Source organism: Cadophora gregata, assembly GCF_030347475.1.
Source record: "Cadophora gregata isolate MNR1 chromosome Unknown scaffold_12, whole genome shotgun sequence".
NCBI lineage: Eukaryota > Fungi > Ascomycota > Leotiomycetes > Helotiales > Ploettnerulaceae > Cadophora > Cadophora gregata.
This window is the reverse complement of record NW_026695935.1, coordinates 1-9,908: the sequence shown is the minus strand read 5'-3', so window position 1 is coordinate 9,908 and position 9,908 is coordinate 1. Positions and strand designations below refer to the sequence as shown.

At 45.7% G+C, this 9,908-nt stretch overlaps 1 protein-coding gene across 1 annotated transcript; it reads right to left on the bottom strand.

The window, feature by feature from the left end:
* Positions 1–5,140: 5,140 nt before the first annotated feature.
* ONS95_002843 (uncharacterized protein) lies at positions 5,141–7,092 on the bottom strand (the record flags this gene model as incomplete). The annotated part of the gene is made up of 2 exons (XM_058496123.1): positions 5,141–5,209; positions 5,314–7,092. 2 exons carry the CDS (start codon positions 7,090–7,092, stop codon positions 5,141–5,143), a joined length of 1,848 nt encoding a protein of 615 aa, XP_058353374.1.
* Between the last annotated feature and the right edge of the window lie 2,816 nt (positions 7,093–9,908).

Sequence of the window (9,908 nt, the reverse complement as noted above, 5' to 3'; positions counted from 1 at the left end):
GTAGCCTCTAGAGCTATTAAATAAGGTCCTAGATAATAAACTAAAGGGTATTACTAGTAGGGAAGTGCTTATATACTCCGAGCTCTTATAGAAACTACTTTTTAAAAATATAGTTATAGTAAAGTTACCTTAGACCTCTAAGGGGGGAGTTAGGGGTAATTAGACTAACTTAGTATTAATAAAGTCGGCAGGGGTAGAGGAGACGTCAGAGGACTCCTAAGTCTTAGTAATTAAGAGCCCGAAGGTTAGAGTCTAACTAGGCTCTCTAATTATAATAACGCTTATTAATTACAGATCGGAAGCTAATCTAATAACTTCTATAATTACTTTAAAGGCCAGGCTTCTTGTTCGACTTAACCCTAATCTTAGAATAATAGGCTACTTAGGGGAGTAGGAGAAGTTCAAGGGGTTATATAAGGGAGTTACTATAGAGATCAGAAGTGTCTTAATAGTAGGGAGTTTTTTTACTTTAGTGTAAGCGGAGAATAATATAATCCTAGGATAACCCTTTATTATAGCGAGTCTCTTATTATTTTCTTATAGCGAAGGTTATTAGTTTACTATAGTTATAAATAATAACTGAACTAAGTAGGTTATAGTGAAAGTCGCGGATTTAATAAGGTCTTGTACTAAATCGGATATTTTCCTAGAAAACGCCTAGCTAAAGCTGTAGTAGTAGGTAGTTCTAGTGATAGATCTACTAAGGGGAGGAGTAAGTTAACTAGCGTATTTAACTCGCCCGGCAGGAGAAAGGTAAAAGTATTTTTAGCTATAGTATTTACTAAGCCTAATAGGGAAAGGGATAAGGATATAATTCTTTTAAGAAGTACGGATTTAGTTATACTTTTATAAGTAAAAAGGGTTTTTCCTACTATTAGAGTTTAGGGTACTTATAAGAAGAAAGCTAATAAGGTTATTCTAATTCAGGAGGGAATTTTAGATAGATTAAAGCTAGGAGGGAAGCTAGATTAGAAGTAGAGGCGATTAGAATAAGAGAGAGTTAAAGGGCTTATCGAATTACCTTATGAATTCGATAAGTAGATAACCTTAAAGTTCTTAGAGTTACTATATAGGATAAGATTAACGCCGGAAAGAATAAAAGGGATAATAATTAGAGGAGGATTATAGCTATAAGAACGTGAGCTTTTAAAGGAAATACTATATAAGTGTAAAGCTATAATAGTATTTAACTTCTCTAAATATAGAAAGATATATAAAGATATCTGCTTACTATAGGAAATTCATATAGTTCTATATAAAGCTTAGTAAGCGCCTAGATTCCTAGTACTAAAATATCTACACGAATATATTAAGGATATACTTACGGAGAGGCTTAAGGCTAGTACCTTAGAATATAGCTATAGACTATATAGGGTTAGGGTTTGAGGTTTGGGTTATATTTGTTTCTAACTACGCTAGCTTGCGACGAGTGTTTTTATCTCTCTCTAATAGTCTTGAAATACAGAAGGACTATACTAATAATACAGAGGGTAAGAGCCTGAAGGTGTCAGGGGTACAGAAGGTAGAGTACTAAGACAGAAGGAGATAATACAGGGTAAGTGGAGTGTGTACCAAAGGGTAAGTAAAGTGTGTATCAGAGGGTAGGTGTAGTGTGTACCAAAGGGTAGGTAGAGTGTGTGCCAAAGGGTAGGTAAAGTGTGTACCAAGGGGTAGGTTTGGGTTAGGGGTTAGGGTTTGAGGTTTGGGTTATATTTGTTTCTAACTACGCTAGCTTGCGACGAGTGTTTTTATCTCTCTCTAATAGTCTTGAAATACAGAAGGACTATACTAATAATACAGAGGGTAAGAGCCTGAAGGTGTCAGGGGTACAGAAGGTAGAGTACTAAGATAGAAGGAGATAATACAGGGTAAGTGGAGTGTGTACCAAAGGGTAAGTAAAGAGTGTATCAGAGGGTAGGCGTAGTGTGTACCAAAGGGTAGGTAGAGTGTGTGCCAAAGGGTAGGTAAAGTGTGTACCAAAGGGTAGGTGTAGTGTGAGTCGCAGGGTAGGTAGAGTGTGTACCACAGGGTAGGTGTAGTGTGAGTCGCAGGGTAGGTAGAGTGCGTACCATAGGGTAGGTAGAGTGTGTACCAAAGGGTAGGTAGAGTGTGAGTCGCAGGGTCGGTAGAGTGTGTACTATAGGGTAGACTAAGTGTGTATCACAGGGTAGGTGAAGTGTGAGTTACTTAGGGTAGGTGAAGTGTGTGCCGTAGGGTAGGTGTCGTGTGTGCCGTAGGGTAGGTGTAGTGTGTGTTATAGGGTAGGTGTAGTGTGTGCTGTAGGGTAGGTATAGCGTGTGTTATAAGCTACCTACGTGCTAGGATCGAGGTTGCAGCGATTCCTCGAGCCTGAGTTAGGGTGCTAGCGATATACCCGTCTAACCACTTAGCCCTAGAGTGCCCTAATAGGCCCTGTAGGGCCTTATAGGTCTTCGCTGTTTCGGCTTCCATTAGGCCTCCTGCCGAGAAGATCAGGGGGTGAAATACAGGGCCTAAGTCGCTGTATTTAAGCCGTTTAGCGTTTGCTGCCTCTGATAGCGTAGCATAGGCTTCTTCGCGTGCTGAATCCTTGTTGATTGCTACTATTTGAACGTCGTAATAGTGCCTAGAAGTACCTATAAGCACTGAAAAATCCGGTCGTTGGCTGTTTTCTAGGGCTATAGGCGTTCTAGCTGGCGTAGGCTCCGATTCCACTTTAAGGTCTTCCCGGCTAGAAAGGGTAGTAATAAATGCACGGGTAACCTGGTTATGGCGTATAATCCAGCGTCGTTCAGCACCTCTACAGGTGTCTTCGTGGCCTATTTGAGGGTAGGCTCCACAGGCGGTACAGGGCGAAATAGGGGGCTTTACAGGGAGTAAGAGCCTAGTCCGTAGTGCTTCGGTAACTGTAGAATCCGCTAAAAGGTGGTGTTTTTGCGTGGGCAGGGTTCTAAGCCAGTATCGTCCGAGGTAGCTAGCGTTCTCAAGCTTCGATTTTAGCGCTTGTTTTGATAGGGTAGGTAGAATCTTCTCTTCTAGGTCTTGGTTAACACTAGAGAAGACCTCTTGGGCTGTCGGTACAGGGCGTCCAGGGGGTTCCGGGTAGAGATTAGGGCATATAGCCACTAGAATCGATCGAGAGGCTTCCTTAGCTGCCCTATAGAGCCCTGGGGCTAATAAGGCGTGTATAGGGAGCCCTAAGCCTCCCTCTCTCACTGGAAGAGAGAGTAAAGCCTGGCGAATTAGGGTAGTCTTCTCCCCTGGCTCCCTAGCGATTAGGGCTTGTACAGCGTACTTGATTCGTAAGTCCGCTAACCTCCAGAGGTCTAGTAGGTCTTCCGAGTACAATTGGCGCTGTAAGTGTCGTAGGAGTAGGTGTATACTACCCCGTAAGAGTAGGGTAGCGTGTTGTTTAGGGAGGTCTCGTAGGGTATATAGCGCTGTAGCGAGAGTGTCGATTTTCCCCTGGAGAAACGTTCGGCGGTGTGCTACAGGGCCTATAAAGGTCCCTAAGGCCTTAAGTCCAGTGGTTTGTAACTGGGAAATAGGGCTTTCGGTGCTCTTTTGGCGGTTAAGAGCTACTGGAGAGTCCCTGAAGGCTTCTATAACTACAGGGAGTAGTGCTGTAGTTTCAGGGCTAAGGATATAGATATCGTCCAAATAAGCTATAATTGTAGCCTTCGGTAGGGTCTTTTGGAGGTGCTCTAGCAGGGGGCGGATCGCTAGAGAGAATAAGAGGGGGGCAATAGGGTCTCCTTGGCGTACTCCTTCAGCGCTTGCTAGCGTGTGGCCTTCGTTTGTTACTAGCACTGAAGGCTGGTTATAGGCCCATTTAGCGGTCCGATAGAGAGTAGGGGCGTATTTAGCGACTGCAGCTGCTATTGAGGTTCGTCCGATTCGGTTATAAGCGTTGATAAGGTCTAAGGAGGCGATTTGCTGAGTTTTTAGGGTATTTGGGCCGGTAATAGCGTCGTCAAGGAGGAAGATTATAGGCTCTACACCACCTGGGGTGCTAACGCCTAATTGGCAGGGTAGAAGCATAGACGGCTTGAAGGAGCTGATAAGGATCGCTTTTAGGGCTACCTTATAAATAAGGTCCCCTATAGCGATCGGTCGCACACCTCCGTCAGGCTTCTGAAGGCCTATAAGTCGGGAAGCACATAGGAGGTCGACCCCTGGAGCTGTACCCTGTCGAATCATATTCGCTAGGTGTGTAAGCGCTATAGTTACAGGGGAGTTTTCCGAATTTAGCGCTATATCAAGTAGCGGGCGGGTCCAGCCGCTGAGGCCAGGGGCTTTCTCTCTATTAATCGATCGAATAGCCTGTCGTATCGTTTCAGGGGTGATATTTTGCCCCGGGGAGGGGTTAGCGTTACTGAAGGGGTTATTATGCCCTATAGGGTGCTTCGAGTATAGCGTATTTAGCGTCTCTGGAGTGCTAGGAGCTAGAGGCGTAGGGTCGATTAGGGCTCTAGAGGCACGCCCTATATAGCCTTTTTCCAGAAGCTTAGTCGCTCTTTTGGCGGGGGAGTCGTTTGAGGGGGTAGGGGGTTCAGGGGGAGGTCCCTGAGTTTCAGGGATATCCGGTATAGTCGTAGGGTAGGCTTTCAGCGTTTTAGCGAGCTCTTCCTTCTGTAATCCTAGGCCGAGAACCCTGGGAAGCAGTAAAAAGTCCAGTAATTGCTTCTCTCTAGGCTGCCGTAAGAACACTAAAGCCGCTCGATTAGCGGCCTCTGTAAATAGCGCTGCTTGCCTGGCGTGGAGACGTGTTTCAGGGACCTTAATAGTGCTATATCTCATGAGGGATTGCATATAGGGGTTTCTTAGCGCTGAGCTTATAGCGTTCAAGTGGTCTTTAGCGCTCTCGTCTAGGGGTGTAGGCGCTGAGGAAGCCTGTGGGTGTAGGGGTGTAGGTGCTGAGGTAGCCTGAGGCTGGGGGCAGTGGATCGATTGTTGTAATCCAAAGGGTAGCTCAGATGTGAGGGGGTCGGTAGGGCGTTTTAGTGTTGACGTTCTAGGGCGTTTAGGCGCTGAAGATGCTGTGCCTTGTGTTGATATAGGGCGTTTAGACGCTGTAGGCCCTATAGTACGGCCCTGGAGTGTTGGGTTACAGGGTAGGCTAGGTGTGGAGGTTTCGCAGGGTAGGTGAGTTGTGGTGTTTTTAGAGGGTAGGTGAGTTGTGGTAGTTTTGGAGGGTAGGTGTGTTGTAGGGGTTGTTGGGGGAGAAGAGCTTATTATTATAGGCTCTTTAGCGTGAGAGGGTGCTGAAGCTTGGGGAGCTTTAGGGGGTGGTTCTAGGGGTGAGTAGCTTCGGTTGCTTATAGGGGAGCCTACTCGTGATAGTCGAGGGAAGTAGGGGCTATCAGAGGGTAGGCTAGGTGTGGTAGGCGTCTTATCGGTAGGTGTAGTTGGTATAGGCGTTGAGATAGCGTCTTCAAAGCTAGGGGTAGGGGACGATGGCGCTGTAGAGGCACTATAAAGATCTTCGTCGGACGAGCTGTCTTTGATTATAGGCTCTATAGGCTGCGTAGGGCCTATCTTTTGGCGTGTCGTAGGGCGTTGAGCCCCTGGGGAGGGTGTTCTTGCAGGGCGTTTAGTGGACGGCTTCGGGGGTATATAGCCTGTAGCGACGATTTGGGCGTATGTAGGTGACGTAGAGCCTGTAGGCGTGGGGGGTCGAGAGCCTGGGAGGGAGTCTGGTTCAGGGCCTGTAGGGCCGTCGTACGCTGGGAGTATAGCGTCTACTTCCCCTGGAATCGAGTACCAAATACCCCGTGGGGTCTGAATCCTTCGGGTGCCTGTAGGGAGGTCGGGGCCTAGAGCCGTCGGGTACTTGGAGCCTGTAGGTACTGACGGTACAGGGGTCTTAGAGCCTGTAGGTGCTGAAGGTGCGGGGTACTTGGAGCCTGAAGGCGTAGGGTGCTTAGAGCCTGTAGGTGTTGAAGGTGCGGGGTACTTGGAGCCTGGAGCCGTAGGGTGCTTGGAGCCTGCAGGTGCTGAAGGTGCGGGGTACTTGGAGCCTGGAGCCGTAGGGTGCTTAGAGCCTGTAGGTGCTGAAGGTGCTGGGGTCTTGGAGCCTGCAGGTGCTGAAGGTGCGGGGTACTTGGAGCCTGGAGCCGTAGGGTGCTTAGAGCCTGTAGGTACTGAAGGTACAGGGGTCTTGGAGCCTGAAGCCGTAGGGTGCTTGGAGCCTGCAGGTGCTGAAGGTGCGGGGTACTTGGAGCCTGAAGCCGTAGGGTGCTTAGAGCCTGTAGGTGCTGAAGGTGCGGGGTACTTGGAGCCTGGAGCCGTAGGGTGCTTGGAGCCTGCAGGTGCTGAAGGTGCGGGGTACTTGGAGCCTGGAGCCGTAGGGTGCTTAGAGCCTGTAGGTGCTGAAGGTGCTGGGGTCTTGGAGCCTGCAGGTGCTGAAGGTGCGGGGTACTTGGAGCCTGGAGCCGTAGGGTGCTTAGAGCCTGTAGGTACTGAAGGTACAGGGGTCTTGGAGCCTGAAGCCGTAGGGTGCTTGGAGCCTGTAGGTGCTGAAGGCTTAGAGCCTAGAGGGGTGGCGGTAACTTGGGCGTAGGTAGGCGATTTAGGGCTATTTGGTGCTGAAGTTACAGGGGACAGAGAGCCTGTAAAGCCTGGGTAGATATCGAATGGGGGGCTTGGTAGGGGTGGAGGGGTACTGAGATTTCGGCTTGTAGGTGCTGGAGGCGACTTATACAGGCCTGTAGCCCCTGGAGCTGTAGGGTATTCAGAGCCTGAAAGGCCTAGAGAGGCTCTGGCCTTAGGGGTAGCGGCTCGAAAGGGTGCTAGTAGCTGAGGGAAATCGATTACAGGGTAGGGGGTGCCTATAGAATCGTCGATTTCAGCGTCTAAGGGTGCTGAGGCAGAGGGGGTAGTATGGATTCGGTGCTGCGTTGATACCCTAGAGCTACCGGTGATTCCGTGGATTTTAGCGCTATGAGTCTTAATCCCGTGGGCTCCTTTACACGCTGTAGCACAGGTAGGGCAGGGAACAAGGCCTATAGGCTGTAATTGAAGCTCTGTAAAGGAATCAGTAGGGTGTTTTTTACGAATATGATCGAGAATATCGATATATTCATTTTTACACGCGGGGCATTCGAACGGCATAGTAAAAGAGGGGTAGAGGGGTAATTGCGGGGTAAAGTGCGGGGTAAAAATCAGGGGAAATATGAAAACTTAGTGATTTATCAGTAGAATTGCGAGATAACTTATAAAAGTGATGATATCTCGAAAACTAGCCGGTAGAATCGATTTTTAGACGGTGGAAATTGATCCTTAGGTGCTGAAATAGGGGGGTAAGTAACGAATTAACGGTAAAAAATCGGAGAGGGCGACGGTGAGGTAGGCGCTAGTAAGGTAGGCGCCGGTAAGGTAGATAGGAGAGGCCTAGGGTAAGGCTTAGGGCAGGGATAAGGTAAGTATAGGGTCGATAATAGTAAAGTAGTTGAGAGAGTGATAATTCAGAAGGATAAGGTGAGAAAGTAATAAGGTAAGAGAGTAATAGTTTAGAAAGATAAGGTAAGAGAGTAATAATAGTCGAGAGAGTGATAATCGTCGAGAGAGTGATGATAGTTAAGAGAGTGATGATAGTTAAGAGAGTGATGAAGAGTGAATAATCGAAAGGGAATAGCCTTCTATATAACCCTAAGTCTGACCCTAAGCTCGACCCTAAGCTCGGCCCTAAGCTCGACCCGAAGTCCGACCCTAACCCTTAAAATATTAATTTCAAAGTATCAGTTATAAGGTTTAATCTATTGATTTCAAAGTATTAGTTATAAGGTTTAATCTATTGATTTCAAAGTATTAGTTATAAGGTTTAATCTATTGATTTCAAAGTATTAGTTATAAGGTTTAATCTATTGATTTCAAAGCATCGGTTATAAGGTTCAAGTTTTGATTTCAAAGCTTCGGCTCTAATAAATTTTATTCACCTTAAGTATAGCCCTATCCTCTACCCTATCCTTCACCTTATCTCTTACCTTTACCTTTATCTTTATTCTTTTACCTTTGATTCTTCGATTATCCTTTGATTTTCAGCCTTATATCTAGCCCTATCCTCTACCCTATCCTTCACCCTATCCTTCACCCTATCCTTCACCCTATCCTTCACCCTATCCTTCACCTTATCCTTCACCCTAAGTAAGGTTAATATTACTACTGTAATATCCGCTGCGCTAGTAAATTACATAGTATCTATTAGATACTATGTATCTAATTAACCTTATCCTTAACCCTAAGTCTGACCCTAAGTGTGACCCTAAGTGTGACCCTAAGTGTGACCCTAAGTCTGACCCTAAGTCTGACCCTAAGTCTGAATATTATATTATATATAATACAAAGGGCTACGCCCTGCACGGCTTCGCCGTAAATTTGACGGTATAATAGGTATAATCGACCCTAAGTATGACCCTAAGTCTGACCCTAAGTATGACCCTAAGTATGACCCTAAGTGTAACCCTAAGTGTGACCCTAAGTCTGAATATTATATTATATATAATACAAAGGGCTACGCCCTGCACGGCTTCGCCGTAAATTTGACGGTATCTTATATATATAACGGCTTCGCCGTAAATTTGACGGTATAATAGGTAAAATCGACCCTAAGTATGACCCTAAGTATGACCCTAAGCCTGACCCTAAGCATTATATATAATATATAATATATAATAAACAAGGCTACGCCTTGCACGGCTTCGCCGTAAATTTGACGGTATAATAAGTGAAATTAACCCTAAGTATGACCCTAAGTGTGACCCTAAGTGTGACCCTAAGTCTGACCCTAAGTGTGACCCTAAGTCTGACCCTAAGTCTGAATATTATATTATATATAATACAAAGGGCTACGCCCTGCACGGCTTCGCCGTAAATTTAACGGTATCTTATATATATAACGGCTTCGCCGTAAATTTGACGGTATAATAAGTGAAATTAACCCTAAGTATTACCCTAAGTATGACCCTAAGTGTGACCCTAAGTGTGACCCTAAGTCTGACCCTAAGTATGACCCTAAGTGTAACCCTAAGTGTGACCCTAAGTCTGAATATTATATTATATATAATACAAAGGGCTACGCCCTGCACGGCTTCGCCGTAAATTTGACGGTATAATAGGTATAATCGACCCTAAGTATGACCCTAAGTGTAACCCTAAGTGTGACCCTAAGTCTGAATATTATATTATATATAATACAAAGGGCTACGCCCTGCACGGCTTCGCCGTAAATTTGACGGTATAATAGGTATAATCGACCCTAAGTATGACCCTAAGTATAACCCTAAGTATAACCCTAAGTATGACCCTAAGTATAACCCTAAGTGTGACCCTAAGTCTGACCCTAAGTCTGAATATTATATTATATATAATATAAAGGGCTACGCCCTGCACGGCTTCGCCGTAAATTTGACGGTATCTTATATATATAACGGCTTCGCCGTAAATTTGACGGTATAATAGGTAAAATCGACCCTAAGTATGACCCTAAGTATGACCCTAAGCCTGACCCTAAGTATTATATATAATATATAATATATAATAAACAAGGCTACGCCTTGCACGGCTTCGCCGTAAATTTGACGGTATCTTATATATATAACGGCTTCGCGGTAAGTTTGTAACGATAGTTAGGGTGATAGTTAGGGTGATAGTTAGGGTGATAGTTAGGGTGATAGTTAGGGTGATAGTTAGGGTGATAGTTAGGGTGATAGTTAGGGTGATAGTTAGGGTGATAGTTAGGGTGATAGTTAGGGTGATTAGTTAGGGTGATTAGTTAGGGTTAGGGTTTAGGGTTAGGGTTAGGGTTAGGGTTAGGGTTAGGGTTAGGGTTAGGGTTAGGGTTAGGGTTAGGGTTAGGGTTAGGGTTAGGGTTAGGGTTAGGGTTAGGGTTAGGGTTAGGGTTAGGGTTAGGGTTAGGTTAGGGTTAGGGA